Genomic DNA, 16776 nt, shown 5'->3' with positions numbered 1-16776 from the left:
AGGTCACAAGCATTTTATGAATTACAATACACAGTAGATGTCGAAACTTCGACAAGAGAGGTCATACTTTTCCGCAAGTTGTGGTATACTTTTATGCAGGAGGATGATATTATGTTTTGATGTGCTTGTATTTAGTAATGAAAAGCATTGTTTTGGCTGTTTTATGGATTTAATTGTAAGTACTGTATACGTGTATAGTGCTTAACTAACGGTATTGGGTGTTTGTCCGGTGGTTAGTCGAATGTTTGGTGTCGGTCAAAGACAGCCATGAAGGCAGTCTCTTCACAGCCTTGATACAGTGTGGTTCGAGCTAGTAAGGACTCAAGAAAGGGGAATGCAGCCATAGTCGTCGGTGCCTTCAAATCCACCTAAGTATTCCTTGTACATTTGGGAAAAATTTCTTTAGGAGATATGCATATCTAAATATAAGAAGAATTTCTTGAGGTATGCTTTGGATGAGGGTTACGAAGCGGAGATTGTGCTCACACCAATCTGATTCTACTGTATTTCATGCTAGCAACACTGAATGTGTCAACAGGAAGTTTATATTGTTTATGTTTAGATTAATATACACACGCAATGCATTGATTTAATCACAATTTAAAGTAGCATAAGAATGAAGTAACTGGGTGTCATAGTATAAGACTTAGGCTACGATTGGGTTAGTAAGTTTCAAACTGTTTAGGCTATATGATAACACTCATGATTTGAAATGCTCTACTTATTCTGAATGAGTCGGAATAGTAGATGTTTGATTAATAAGTGTGGCTAAAGGCATTGTGAAGAACCTTGACAGGATGATTAGCTGTTGTCTGGCGTGTTTCCTAATTAGTAAAACTGTATACGTGTTAAATATGTTGGGTATTTTCAAAATGTGAGAACATCCCAGCCTTGCCACAAGACTTTGTGAGTGCGTTCGAGGAAATGTCCAGGTTCCAGAAAATACGTTAGTACGTGCGTTTCCTTTAGGAGTCGTCCCAGGGTGTGAAGGGATTAGCTATCAAACAAATTGTCATTCGAAGACCAACACTGAATGTTAGTAGAAGTCTTCAGTGAAGACTTTCTGGTTCAAGACTGTCGACTGAGAATTGTGAACATTACTGTTGGGAAGTAGGAATCATTTTAGATTTCCCAAACTGTAGATTGTTCTTTTCATTTAACATATATCAAACTTGGGTCAAGCATTTATTACATTGTGTGTACTTTATAGGTAACATAAGTAACAGGGAGGAATTCCTATATCTTTATTTTTATGCATTTGTTTAGTAAGGGTTTTATTTGACTTCTACAGATGTTTCGCTGAGGAGAGGTGAAAATTACTCACTGGGAATATACTGGACTTAGACTTATTTGACCTATTGTGGAATAACAATGTAGAGAACAATTAGTTGAATATGATGGACTTTATTTCATCTCTTGTTTCTTGCAATCCAAGCTGTTGACTTAGAGAGAGAGAGAGAGAGAGAGAGAGAGAGAGAGAGAGAGAGAGAGAGTGTGTGTGTGTGTGTGTGTGTGTGTGTGTGTGTGTGTGTGTGTGTGTGTGTGTGTGTGTGTGTGTGTGTGTACATGTGCATTACCAGTAACCTTTTTGATGCGGTCACTATCAAGCTACCAATAGATGGGACTTCTTGACTTGTAGGAAAAAAAGTATACCTTAGTTTTACCAGACCACTGAGCTGATTAACAGCTCTCCTAGGGCTGGCCCGAAGGATTAGACTTATTTTACGTGGCTAAGAACCAATTGGTTACTTAGCAACGAGAGTAACCAATGAAATTTCCTCTCAACTGTGTAACAGATATATTTGGTGGCAGCAGTGGGATTTACACTTGGGTATTATAGTGCATAGGTGCGCTCCGAAGAGATTTACCTTACAAGGAAATAAGGTTGTTAAGAATTAGGGTGTGCCTTTTTGTTGTTATATGTGCCTCTCTCCTAACTGAGGGAGTTTTTTGCAGTCGACCAAGCGCGCAATGTTATCGAGTTAGTTGCGTTGAGAACTTGTGGCTAGTGTGAGTGGACGCAATTGAAAGATCGATAATTGTGTTTATCTTTCAGGTTAGCTAGGTATTTTTCTGCCATGGTAGTGAGAACGGGTTACATGAGTGTTACTATGATTTTTTCTTGTTAGTTACTTGTAATGGGGGCTAATTAAGAGAGAGTTCTACTGTATTTGCTGTGGGTGAGTGAAGCTTTCATTAGTGAATGGTGACGATCTTATGACGTCATTGAGAGCGCTATCTCGTTTTAGTCCGGGGCTGGTTTGATCCTGTTACCCCATTCTCTCTGTGAGCCCGTTTTCTTTGTGTGGGTGGACTGAAGCACTTCGTGTTCAGGAAAATTTCTGGTTATCATCACATTTGGTGTTTAGAATTTTTTTTTTCTTAATTGTTCGCATCTGCGGTTAGGGTTACTTCACTGTTACCATTTGGCGTTTAGAATTTGATTTAATGGTTTGCATGTGCATTTAGTGTTGGGGGTTTGTTGAATTTTTAACTTTTTTTTTTCTCCTTGCCCTTTCTATCTTTGGGGAGTTATATGGAGTTGACATCAGGTAGGGTTCTTGGATCTTGGAGGGTTATCTGTTTGGATACTACTATGGCAGAGGCTAACAAAGGTAAGGATAAAGTGACGACAATGTTGCATAAATTCACATCCGTAAACGCTGGAGTTCGGCCTTTTCCTGGGCTGGTTGATGGCGTTCTTTCAGTTCCCCTCAAGATTTTTATAAAGGGGGTGACAAATTTTTTAGTTGCCAAGAAAATAACGGATGGGGTAGAAGCTTTCAATGGAACAAAAGGCTTCTTTAGTTTAGATAAAGGGGATATTGGACAGTGTTGCCAGAGTCATCACTTTGAAGTGTAGGACCTGGGACGATCTTACAGATTTTTTTAGAGCGTCATATGGAACAGCTGGAGCAAGCAATGCAGTTTGAGATCTAAGATTTCTTTTCAAGGTCTGTAAAGGCCATGATTTGCTGGTCACATTTAGTGCCAGATGTTTTGACTTTTTGAACAAGTTGAGAAATTGTGGTTGGTAAATGGAGGCTTTATTACAAGAGAGAATCTTGAGAAACTATTGCAATATGCATGGATTCTGAATAATGTTCCTGATGCTGTCGTAAATGGTTGGGACAAGGAGAAAGATAGAGGGTCGGATGAGAATTTACTGTTCTCTCAAATTCGTAAGCATATGTCGAAATGTCCTACATTAGACAGCTCCTTTTTTGGACGGGATGCTGAAATCTTCCAGGGCTATTCCGAAGCATCATACATAGAGTAATTCTGATTCCACAATTATGAAGTTATGTGCCAAAGAAGAGGATGATAAGACTTTTGCGAGTTCAGGATCTCAGGGGCATTATTATAATTGTAATAGGCAGGGCCATACTAAGAAGTTTTGTAGGGTGAAATATTGTGGCACTTGCAAGTCTGCATATCACAGCTGGCAGTTTTGCTCGCTTCTTCAACAGAATGAGTCTAGAAGCACGCCTCAGAGAGCTGGTCTGGCAGGTAGGAGAACTACTCTAGGTGTTTTTCGGGAGCCTCAAGGGACCAACAAAATTTCTGGAGGACCAAGCAGCAGAAAGGGAAGAGATAAAAGGGGTGGTTTCTTGTGATATAGGACTTCTAGGTGAGCCCTCAGAGCCGAAGCCAGTGGTAAAAGGGTCTGTGTATGGGGTTGATATGAATATCTTTATAGATACAGGCACCCCTATTAATTTGATGAATTAGGGGTTGTTCCGATCAATGTTTTCCGATTGTTCTTTGAGGCCTGCTAAAGAGACAGTATGTGATGTACAAGCAAATAGGTTACAGGTTTTGGGCTACATAAATGTGTGTTTATCTCTTGGGGGTAGAACTTTTACAGAACTAATATTTGTTATACGAGGGGCTGCTTTGGGAAATACTTTGTTACTGGGTCATCCAGCATGTCGGCAACACACAACCTCGGTTCATACAGGGGTATGCAGTATAATTGTTGGAGTACCTAGTGTTTTTGCATCTCACGAGGGAATGGACATAAGTAGAGTGGATGATTATAATGGGTAGGGTATAAATGAGGATTTGCGGGTGGATTCTGAACACGTTTCTGTGGGTAGGAAATGTTATTAGGGGGTTTTGTCGGATGATGTGGTTCTTGGTCCTGGTATGGTTTCTATGGTGAAAGTACGAATGAAAGGTGTGCATAAACCCAGACAAGTGTGTGTGGATGAGTGTATTGAAAAGCTGAAGGTGGTAGTGTGAACGGTTTCTATAAGTAATGTATCAAGTTCCGGGGATACTTGGGTGGAGTTGCTAAACTGTAATGATTCAGTTCAGAACTATCAGAAGGGTTCTATGCAGTTGAATTTGTTGACTGGGTTGATGAAGATAATTCAGTTGCTATTGTCGGGGACGTGTGAATTTTCAGAAGCAGATTTACAGGCTAGGAGGCAGGTTTTTAAGGATCATTTAGCCAATGCTGATTTTAAAGAATATACTGAGGGTGTGGAAAATGTTCTGGCTGAGTTTGCAGACATAGTCACATGTAAAGGGGATAAGTTAGGGTTAACAAATGTGTTAGAACACAAGGTTCATTTAGAGGAGAAGACTAAGCCTATTTTTGTCCCTTCTTATAAGATTCCTTTTAAGATTAGAGAACAGGTAGAACAGGACGTTAATAAGTGGGAGAAGGAAGGCACTGTTATGCCCAGTTCCTCACCTTTTAATTTTCCATTGTTAGCAGCGCCTAAGAAGGATGGTTCAGTCTGGGTTTGTGTGGACTTTAGGAAGTTGAACGAGAAAACCATTCCTGATTGTTACCCTGTGGCGTGTTTGCCAGCTTTATTTTTTGAAATTAGGGGTAAGAATACTGTACTTATTCTTCAACTGATCTGATGCAAGGGTACTTGCAAGTACCACTTAGCAAGGAGAGTCGCAAGTATATGGCATTTTCTTTGCCGAAGGGACATCGAGTTCACTTGGACGACGTTTGGTGAATCAGGTAGTCCTGCGACTCCCAAAGAAGGGGCCTCACCGGTCACGTAGGATAAGTACCTCCTGTGGATCAAGCGAGAGGGAGGAAAGGCAAAAGACACTGTGCCTTGCTCCCTGTTGGCCGGAAGCCAGTCTCCCACCCATCTCCTCGAAGGATTTCTTGGAGAATGAAGAAAGAACCATTATGGGAAGTCTTGTCCTGTTGTCTGGTCGATTCCTCAATAAAAAGGTCGAAGCAGGCAAGACCAGGGCAGCTGGGGCGAAAAAGGTGCGAAAATTTGCCAGAAGATATGGCAACAAAGCTGCATAGGCTGAAGGAGGAGCAGGTTCTTGGTCGACCTCCTCTTCTGAGGAGACCGAGGACAGGATAGCGTCCTGAGAAGTCTTGGAAGAGGAGGAGCTTTCTTTAATAAGTCCACGATTACAGCTAACTGCCACTTAACAGGAGCCAGAGTCGGCTCGTCATTATCCAAAGGTGAAGGTGAAGGAGACCTCAGTCTCTGAGTAGACTGAAGAGGAGAACACCTGGGAGCAGGCACTTGGTGCTAAGAGGCGGGCGCTGGGTATTCAGGAATTGGTGCTGGGAGCGCAGGAAGTGGCGTCAGGTGCTCAGAAAGTGGCGCAAGGTGCTGAGGAAGTGGCACAAGATGATTCAGAGATACATCAAAATGTGTATACCAGAGTGAGTTGCACTGTTGTAGAGAATGAAGGATTTGAAGTGAGGGTTGGATTACACCAGGGATCTGACCTTATCCATTTTATTTTCAACATCATGATGGATAGCATGACAGGCAAGGTAAGAGAGTGTGTGCCAGGTGCATATTACATGCAGATGACATTGTGTTGTGTGCAGAGAAGAGGGAGGTTCTGGAGGGGAAGTTGGAGATGTGGAGAGTAGCACTGGGATACAGGAATGAGGATAAACAAGTAAAAAAACAAATACTGTATATGTGTACTGTACCACCATTGAGGGGATGGCAGGGAGAGTATAAGGTTGGATGGAAAAGAAATAATGAGAGTAGGTAAGTTCAAATAACTGGGTTCTTTAGTAGATGCTGGTGGAAGAATGGATGAGGAAGTAAATCATTGGACACAAGCAGTTAGAACAATTGGAGGAGGAAGTAAAACATCAGATACATGCAGGTTAGAACAATTGGAGGGCTATCTCTGGAGTCCTTTGTGACAAAAGAGAGCCATGAAGACTAAAGGGAAAGTTCCTTAAGGGATTGGTAAGACCAGCTATGCTATATGATACAGATATAGCATGACAAAGAGAAGAAAATGGACGTAGCAGAGATGAAAATCCTAAGATGGATGTCTGGAGTAACAAGGGAGGATAGGATTAGGAGTAAGTGTATCAGAGGGTCAACAAAGTGGTTAAAATATCAAAGAAGGTGCAATCTGCTCTAGAGTTCTATGTATCCTCTGATTTTGTCCAGCTAACTGAAGAACCCATGCATACTTCTGTTAATTGATTAGGCCTCATATTCCCAGGTGTTCCTTCTATCGTCAAGTCTAAGATCTGTAAGTAATAGGCACCTCTGACCACTGCGCCACAAAGATGAACATATCTGTCAATCAGTGTATTTCTAATGCTACCATTGGTCTGGCTGAAATCTAGAGCAAATTGGGATCACATCAGTGACGCTTCTTAGGCACTTAATATTTCAGATGCTATAACAGATCCTGATCCCAAAAAGAAGTTAAATGAAATGCTGATTGCTATTTTAGTAAGGTATGTCCCTAAAAAGGTCATAAAGATTCAGACAAACAACCAGCCATGCTTTGATGATACATGAGGATGAGCTCACCATGACAAACAGACCAAATTCAACACATGAATATGAAATCAATCAAATGAACATTGCACCATTTATGTTGATTCTCTCCATGCTGCAAATAGAATTTACCATGTAGATGAGAGAAATCACAATAACTCCTTAAAGAGGAAAATTGATGAAATTACTGTCTCATGTGTCGTGGTTCAAATTGACATCATCTACCTTTGGGTTAAGATGATGGTAGATTGGTTACTGAACATAAGGAAAAGGCTGAATGATAAATCAAGCTTTTGAAGCTAAGCAATTAACTGAAGATGTCCCTCTCCCTGATATTCATCATCTTGAACCTATTTTTACAAAATTTGCATTTTGCTCTAGGGATGTCAAGAAATTTCTTGATAATCTTGATAGCTGGAGTGGAGAAGATTCTGATGGTTTCTTCCCTGTCTTTTAAAATGGTTTCTAGAGTGTGGTCTACCAAGATTCTGTAGATTTTTATGTCACGATAGTATTGTTGCAGGTGAGTTGATGCTTAGTAATACAGCACCTGTTCTAAAAAGTAAAGTAAGTATACCTTAGTTTTACCAGACCACTGAGCTGATTAACATCTCTCCTAGGGCTGGCCCGAAGGATTAGACTTATTGTACGTGGCTAAGAACCAATTGGTTACTTAGCAACGGGACCTACAGCTTATTGTGGAATCCGAACCACATTATAGCGAGAAATGAATTTCTATCACCAGAAATAAATTCCTCTAACTCTTCATCAGCCAGCCGGGGGAATTGAACTCCGGCCCATCGAGTGACAGTCTGAAGCTCTACTGACTCAGCCAACGAAGGGCTACCTGTTCCATAGAATGGCATACAGGCAGTCCCTGGTTATCGGCGGGGTTCCGTTTCCGAGGGTGTGATGATAACCGAAAATCGCCGCTAACCAAAAATCAGCGATTTCGGCGCTTTTTTGGTGATTTTCGGGGGGTATCAGCGCCGAAAAGCACAGACTTTTGGTTATCGGCGCCTCTGTTAGGTATGTATCAGCGCCAATACCCGATTATCAGCGCCGATAAGCAGAAATCAGCGATTTTCGGCGCCAAAAATTGCCGATTTTTGTCGCTAGACAAGCCCCATAAAATCAGATCACTGTTAACCAAGCCCACCGTTAACCGGGGCCTGCCTGTATTTGCAAACTGCAGTAACTATAGGCCAATTTCCATTCTCTCTGTGTTCTCCAAAGTTGCAGAAAGCTTACCTTCAAGCCAATTTACAAGTATGTAGAATCTAAAGGATTGTTAGCAGATAGTCAATATGCATATAGGGAACAGATGCTCTTATAAGATTTAACATGTTATTTGCAAGAGAACCTTGATAAGGATTTTGAGTGTAGAGCAATTCAAATAGTTTGTAGTGGCTCTTTATAAACTTCAGTATCTTGGAGTTGGTGGATATGTCTTAGGATTACTTCAAGATTTCCTAACAGGTAGGCAGCAGCGAGTTGCTGTTGATGGGATCTTTAGCAAACCAAGCCCTATTGTGCCTGGAGCTCCACACGGTAGTGTTCTTAGTCCAATGTTATTTTTAGTGCATACAACAGATGTGGGTGTTGGCCTGAAAACCAGATTGTTCAGGCCCAGGCCAGTTATATAACACTTCTGAGAAATGAAGCTGCCCTTAGTCTCAATCATGACATGGAGCCAACTCGTGAATGGTGTAGTCGGTGGGGTATGTGGCTGAGCTCCAGTAAAACAAAAACACTATTGATTCGTAGATCTCGCACTGATTTTCCACCCCATCATCCCTTTCAAGCAGATGGGACTCTGCTGAATAATTCTGAAGCTTTAACTATACTGTACTTGATGTAACCTTTGACTCACATCTTACTTTTGAGAAACATCTAATGAAAGAGTAAGCAAAAGCCACTCAAAAGTTAGGTATCATACATAAGGCCTAATACATTTATAACTGATAAAATCAATGCAAAATGTTTCATATCATCTGTGCTTCCCTTACTAGAATATTGTTCTCCAGTGTGAATGTCTGCCTTGGCCATACATTTCTCTCTTTTTAGTCAGAGTGGTTTGGAGTGCTAGGTCTCTGTTTCCCAACTTTAGCAGTTATGGCTTGGACCATCAATGGATGGTGTCATTTGTCAATTTTCCTTAAGCTGTATTTTAACAGATCTTTTCACATTCATAATTGATCCCTGCTCCTCTTTTCCTACTGAGAGCAACCAGATTTGCTGAACACCAACATCCTCAGGGAGAATGTTCCACAGTCCAACGGTATGAGGAATAAAGGACCTCTGGATAAGAGAAGTTTGACAGAGAAGCAATATGGAGCAGTACCAATATGGAGTAAATGTGCCTCCATGTTGAACCTCTCACTTCCAGGGGGCCTTTATTCCTCATACTGTTGGACTTTAAAACAGACTCCCTGAGAATGTTGTGCAACTGGAACCTCAAAAGTCCAAGCACAGATGCAATGCATTACTACGCTAAAGTAACTCTCCTTACAGTTTATAATTTGCTTACATTTTTATCTATCTATCTATTAGTTTATTTTTTCTTTTCTGGTAACCGATCTCTTCCTTCTGTATTTCCTATTTTATCCTGATACTTTTTCAAATGAATATCATATTCTTTGTAAGCTTGAATATAAAGTCAATGGGCCCTGTGGGTTTGCTCCACACAAATATGATTCAAATTCTAAATACAACAACAACAACAACAACAACAATAATAATAATAATAATAATAATAATAATAATAATAATACACTGACACAGTTGAACTAAAATGTACCTCAAAGAACCCACGTGGGACAAGGCGGTATACTCTTCCATCTGAAACTCTTCCGGATCTACCAGCACGCTGTTTACATGATGCTTTGGATGCCCAGGCTAATTTGAGGGAAGTGTAGTTAGTTATCACATCACACGTCAGGATTTTTGTCAGGCAGAAATCCACAACTGGAAATAAAAAAAAACTAGCCAATTGAGAATATTTTTGGTTTGCATACTAGCTGTAAATGAAAACATATTTATAGTAAGTTATTCAGTAAGTGACATACATATATGGAAATATTAGAGTAATGTGACATTACAGTATTACTGAGTAATACAGTACAATACTGTCAGAATTGATGTGTATTCTAACCTTTCAGTTAAAATAAGAAACTCAAAAATTAATATTTACAGAACTATATATCATTCATGAAAAGTCACTCTCCACACGAATTGGCTATTAAATTTCCTGTAAAAAAAGTCACCACAGAGTATATAAAACTCTTGAAATTAAAAAAATAACAAACTTCAGCTCACCATATTTAATATCTGGAACTGTTATTGAACTCTCAGCTATGTTGGTTGACAAAATGATTTTTCGGAATGTTGGTCGTGAAATACAAAACACCTTCTGTTGTTCTTCTTGTGTAATGGATGAATGAAGAGGATACAGATCCCATCTAAAAAGAAAAAACCCATACAGCATTTTCTCCATAAAGCTAATACTTCAGGACCATAAACTAACTTAGGCCATTTACTTCTGTCTTAGATTATTATTTATATCCCTTCTCTCATACTACTATATTTGAAATTAGGCTACTGGTAGACAGTTACCTAGCTTTGGATTCATATTCATATTGTCAGCCATGAATTCTCATTAGAAATCTTGGTGATAATTTTTATGACTTGCACACCATGTAGTTCATGTATTAAAAATTTAGTTTTTAATATTGCTCCAATGGAATTCATTTCCCGATTTGTGGCAACTCTGGTCAGATTTTGTAAATTTGTTCAACTCAAGAAATTTCAATTTTTCAACCATACAGGAATTTTCTAATACTGTATTTTAATTTTTGGTTCAATTGACTTAGTCTGATATATGTCAGTTAACAGCTGTCTGAACTGACTAACACTTCAGTTCAAGGATGTTTTACCCAAGGAAAAATCCACTCCATTAGCGGACTTTTGCTTGGCTTACAGACAGAAAGACATGTATGGGATTAAGAGAGAGAGAGAGAGAGAGAGAGAGAGAGAGAGAGAGAGAGAGAGAGAGAGAGAGAGAGAGAGAGAGAGAGAGAGAGAGAGAGAGAGAGAGAGTGTGTGTGTGTGTGTGTGTGTGTGTGTGTGTGTGTGTGTGTGTGTGTGTGTGTGTGTGTGTGTGTGTGTGTGTGTGTGTGTGTTATTTTCCAAGCTGAAACAAAGGGAAGGGTTTTGTTTATGCATAGGTTTCACTTAGTGGACATCCCTGCAAAGGATGTCAGCAAGATTGAGCATTTTATGGTAGATAATGTCTCTCGGCAGTTTCATGGGCTCAGAGGTCAGTGATGGTGTAGAGTAGAGGGGTTTACTGGTGGGGCACAAACCAGTGCTCAGCACATAACTGGAAGACCTTCAGAGAAAGCAACAACAAACAACAAAGGAACTGTCATCAGAGGAGGACGAAAGGGAGAAATGCACACAAAACAGGGGAAGTGAAAAATTTTGTTGGAAAATATCACCCCAACGAAGTTGTAACAAACTATGTTGTAAACCTGTGGAATGACAATGCAACCTCTCACTTAAAAGCACACTTCAAAACAGGCAAAAACAAACACTGGAAAGGGGTTTTCTGTAAAACACAGTGGACCTCAAGAAGAAAGCAATAAAAAGTGACAGAAAAGAAAAAATTCCAGAAGTGCAATTGCCTGCTATTTTCATGGAAATGACTCTCCTGTCAAAAATCTTTCTCACCATCCACCACAAATGTCATTACCTCTTAATTACAGACAATTAAGATCAAATCTGCATTTATTTAATCTATTCATTTTATGTTTTTTAGTATAATTACTGCATGCTAAGCTTGCTAACCGAGTGAAAAGATCATGTATACAGTAACAATACCCCAAAAAGCCAGGCAAATTCCAAGGTAAGCCAGCTTACAAAAAGAAAACACATCATTGGTAATAGGAAGATATGCAAATACACATAGTATACAGAAAAAATTCTAAAAAATTTTCTGTACCTTCCACAGGAAGTTGCAAGCAAATATTTCCAGCCAAGCATAGGACCTCTTTTCCAAGACTTGTAAAAATATGCTAATTTTAGGGAGTTACAAGTTTTCTCCAATATTCTTTTTTATACTTTATTTTGCAAAATTATAATTACAGCTCACATAATGCTGAAAAAGATAAGAACCAATATCAACAACAATCCCCGAGTATATTTATGGACAAATATTTACGAAATGTTCTGGGATGGGGAGATGTAGTACCTTTCAAAGTTAAACATGTTCTTTCTAATATTCCTTGAACCTTATTTTGCAAAATTACAACTACAGCTGACATACTATTGTAAAAGATCAGAACTAAAACCAGCAAATATATATATGGGACGGGGAGGTGTAGTACAATCCCCCACAAATCTCAAGACACACTATTCTTCCTCGTACCCTCAGCTGAAGTGTGAGTGCTGCCATATAGTCATTTATGGCCCATTCAAGTGGTTTGTATATTTTCCCACAAAATTCATTCCACTATCAAGGCACGAAATAACACTTATCATGATTCAGACTGCTTCACCTCTTATGCCATTTTTGCAAATCTTAGGATGCATGCCAATATGAAAGGGTTAAGCAAAAAATGATCTAAGTTAAAAGACAGCCTTCTGGAATGGATAAGTCCTTTAACTGAGGTATGAATGTACCGTATATTGTTGATGGCACTGGAATTCCAACAAATTTGAGAGATATTCATAGTATATTTGTTCCTTTAATTACAGTAGATTATATTAACTGGCCTTTTGAACTGACAATTATTATTACTCTTAAAAACAATGCATGACTGATTCAAGTCAACTAAATGAATCAAATTTTAAATGACTAAAGATGTCCATATCAGGCTAATATTTATGCTGGATTACTTTCTGGGAAAAAGAGACTTGCCTTTAAACCTTATACAAGATTTAACAAAGCTGAAATGATTTTATACACAACGATACTTTTGGGATTTTTCGTTTTAATTCTCCATTATCATTATTATTATAAAGTAGTTTAACCAAACCACTGACCTAATTTCTTTATCTCTCACAGGGCTGATTAAATGACAGATTTTTAAACATTTCATAAATGGCTGAAAACAGAAAGGCTGGAACGTCCTAGGGTTTGGATTAATTTTTAATGCTGTCAAAGTGTATAATTTTGATTTTACAACTGTCTCTATAGGCCTAATTTATGGAGTGCTAGAGATTTTGTTAGATATGTAGAATGCCTTCTCAATCACAAGGTAGCATAATCTTAAAAGATGAGTTTTACAGGTCAATTAAAAGCTCTTGGTCTAAATATTTTGTAGAGCAGATCTAAGCATCCACATAAAAATTATAGGATCAATATTTTAAAACTGAGAAAACATGGTAACTGAAAAAGTGATGTAATAAATTGCACTCTGTGTTATCTTGAATGATTGAAACATTTAGAAAAGGAATTGTGTCGTCTATTTCCTATTCTTTTAGAATTTGATACATGGTACTAAGTAGTTTAGTGTGGAGAAAATTTTCATTAGAACTAGCCCAAATAGGATTCCGTAACATTAAAATAATGTCTTTGTATCTAATAAACAGCATGTAATTGTTTTTATGGGATTCCTTACATAATTTAGCAAGTACTGTAATGAACTCTGAAGACTGCCCATACCACAGCTGACTTTCTGTTTGCAGAAAGTTTCTCCAAATAATAATTCATTTTTAGATACTTAGTTCTATTTATATAAAACTAACACATTGATATGTACACAAAGTCAAGGAAATGGAAGAAAAAGTAACAGCACCATATACATAAATTTTTAAAGAAATGAAAGGTTAAAAAACCAACGTAAGTCACAATTAACTTGAAAAAAATAATTTCAGAATCCCATCCTCTACAACTCTTCCAACCTTACCATCAAAAGCTCCATATTCCAGACACTCCTCCTAAAATGAAATATATTGTGAAAAGGGTGAATATCCTGAAATACACTTCCACATGAAATAAATGATAACATGTAGCTAACATCAGTACACATTTGTCTGTTATGTATGGGTCTTCATAATAAAGTGTAATAATTATATGGAAAGAACTGAATAACATCACTGATTGTGTTTTGCCGTCATTTTCATCGTCATTATTACCGTTCAATACTTCATTGTTATCATTTGAAAGATTTCAGTGGAATTAGTAACTCCAGTAAAATGACAACACTACTGATTAGTAGATCTCTTACAGATTTTCTACCTAATCCTCCCTTTCAAGTGGATGGGACTCTTGCTGAATGAGTCTGAAGCTTTAACTATACTGTAGTTAGTGTAACCTCTAACTCATCTTAATTCTGAGAGAAACATCTAATGAAAGTGTAAGCAAGTGCCACATGGATGTTAGGTATATTGTAAGGCCTCGTTTATTTATACTGTAAGTGATAAAATCAATGTGACCTGTTTTAGTTCTATTGCCTATCCTTTACTAGAATACTGTACTCCCGTGTGGATGTCTGCTTCCATAAGATTTATCTCTTTTAGATAGAGTGGTTTGTGGGGATAGGTTTCTGTTTCCTAACATTAGCATTTATGACTTGGACTTCAATGGATGGTCTTGTTTGTTAACTTTTTACAAATTGCAATATAACAGAAATCTTTTACATTCACAATTGATCTTGGCTCCTCTTTTTCTGCTGAGAGCGACCTGGCCAATATGCAGTTCCAGAGGTCCTTTATTCCTAACACTGTTGGACAGTGGAACAGCCAAGTTGAGGATGTAGTGCAATTGGAACCTTAAAAGTTCCAGTGGAGATGTAATACATTACTACCCTAAAACAATTCTCCTTGTATCTTAATAACTTCCTCACATTACTTTTATTTACTATTTTATTATTTTTTCTTTTCTAATAACTGATCTCTTCTTTCTGTATTTCCTACTACCTTCTGTTACTTCATTAAAATGAACACCATATTCTTTGGAAGCTTGAATTTCAAATCAATGGCCCACTGACTTATTCCATACAAATAGGGTTCTTCTGCTAAATAATCATCATTATCAATCATCATCATCTATTGCAAGTGACCTAACGAATGGGCCTAGAGCTATTTTGGCCCCTTAGCACTATTCTCTGAGTAAGCCAGAAGCCACATCAACCAAAACATTTTCATTATTTATATATTCCAAAGCAGATGAAAATCTTGTATAAATTGACAAATTTATCGTTACACATTAAAAAAGAATACAAAGTATTCAAGCCTGCCACTAAGCGGCAATAGGAGAACCATGACAGAGTCTGTAATTTTCAGAAATGTGTCCAGTATAAAAAGAATAATGACCCATAGTTTTTCCTCCATGTTGTACAAAACATAAATCTGATATAAATTACTATGCTATTCAAGTGTCAAATCACAGTCATAAAGCCTTGCACCTGAAACAATATCATCCAGCCTGTAATTACATAAAAGGGAAAATTATATAGAAAACTTACTGATATCTTGCCTTATCTTTCTCCATACAGGTGATCAGTTGCTCAATTTCCAAAAGTCCAGGCAAAAAGATGAGAACAGCTCCTCTATAATAAAGAAAAGAAAATGCAAAGCCAATGTAAAACAGTTATAAATCATTATTTTAGCATCACTTTCTCCTCTCAAAGCTGTTATTTGCAGTAAGACCAAAGTGAACTTACAAGAAAACTACAAAATTATGGAGATATAAAATGTCAGTCAGCTCATGTACAGTCGACACCCACTATATTGTGGTTCAGCATTCAAGACTTCAGTTATTCACAGATTTTTCTGTGGACTGTATCTCCAAATACATTGTGGGAAATTCACTAATTTGTAGATTTTTTCGTAGAGCAATATTCACTAATGACTGTATTTTCATGTTTTCATGACTAACTACATTTTTATGATAAAAATTTTTACTAATTTTGAAATTTTAATATTAATGTAAACAGCAAAATATCAATTAAATATATATTTTTTAATGCATATTCAAATATTTAGGTGCAGTAATTAACTCTACTTGTGAATTCCTAATGTTTGTAAAAAGAAAATGGGACTGCTTGAATACTGTAAGAGAAAATGGCTCTGCCTGAATATATGGGGAACGTGACTAGTTTTCACACATAGCTGTAAGCCCCATATTTTTAAGGGTAATGCTGTAAGATGACTGAAATATGAAGGTGTTTTAAGAGATAGTCTAAGGTATAATTGGTATTTGAACTACTTGCGGGTGGTTGTGGTCCCTATCCCCCGCAAAGGGAGGTGACTGTATACTGTATTACATTATCATTAGGTTCAGGTATTGTGCACACATACAAGACAGCTGAAAATTTCCTACACTACACACAAAACCAAATCCATGCCTGATTTAAGTGTTTGAAATTCAATTAAAAATATTCACCTGCAACAACCTGCAATGATCTGGCATTTACAATTCCTATACTTCACCTGGAACATTCCCAGGAAGTTCCACTTCTTGAGCATGTAAAGCACTTCCACTAAGTCAAAATGGTACCCCTCCAGACTATGCACTACCTTGGTGATGGGGGAAGAGTAGCAAGGAGCCAAACTGAATGCAAAGAGTGGGATTTGAGGGCGTGCAGAGGTTGTGACCATCACCAATTTCACTTTATGCAGCTTTTTCTCTTATCTGATGAGGTTTCAAATAAGGTTTCCTATTTTGACACCATGTTGTCAATCATACATGGTGCTTGATTTACATAACTGTATGGTAACGACATTAACTTTAATGAAAATGTAAATTCAAGCAAAATACAAAATATGGAAATAATTCTTCAATTATCCGAATCATCATTATCCGAAACTTGACATTATCTGACACACCTGGACCACAGACCAAGGCCCCAAGATATATGATATTCATAAATTTTTAAAAATTTGAAAAAAACTGGAACTGACGGTTGGCAATGTTGCATGGCCTCACAAAAATGTTGTTAACGCTGCCTACACTCAGACCACCTCCGAGAATTTTTTTTTTTTTGGGGGGGGAAGCCCTTAAAAAATTTGCAAG

General features: G+C 37.9%; 1 protein-coding gene across 10 annotated transcripts in view; it reads right to left on the bottom strand.

Moving 5' to 3' along the window:
* Window positions 1-16776, bottom strand: part of spn-E (spindle E) — a 437239-nt gene that overhangs the window by 259061 nt on the left and 161402 nt on the right. For all 10 annotated transcript variants that reach the window (XM_067091862.1, XM_067091856.1, XM_067091855.1 and 7 more), the window contains 3 exons: window positions 15227-15310; window positions 10074-10216; window positions 9556-9722 (listed from right to left, as the gene is read on the bottom strand). In XM_067091862.1, coding sequence (XP_066947963.1) covers window positions 9556-9722; window positions 10074-10216; window positions 15227-15310 — 394 coding nt within the window. The remainder of the gene's footprint in view (window positions 1-9555; window positions 9723-10073; window positions 10217-15226; window positions 15311-16776) is intronic.

Source organism: Macrobrachium rosenbergii, chromosome 48 (genome assembly GCF_040412425.1).
Source record: "Macrobrachium rosenbergii isolate ZJJX-2024 chromosome 48, ASM4041242v1, whole genome shotgun sequence".
Taxonomy (NCBI): domain Eukaryota; kingdom Metazoa; phylum Arthropoda; class Malacostraca; order Decapoda; family Palaemonidae; genus Macrobrachium; species Macrobrachium rosenbergii.
This window is presented reverse-complemented; position numbering and strand designations above follow the sequence as displayed.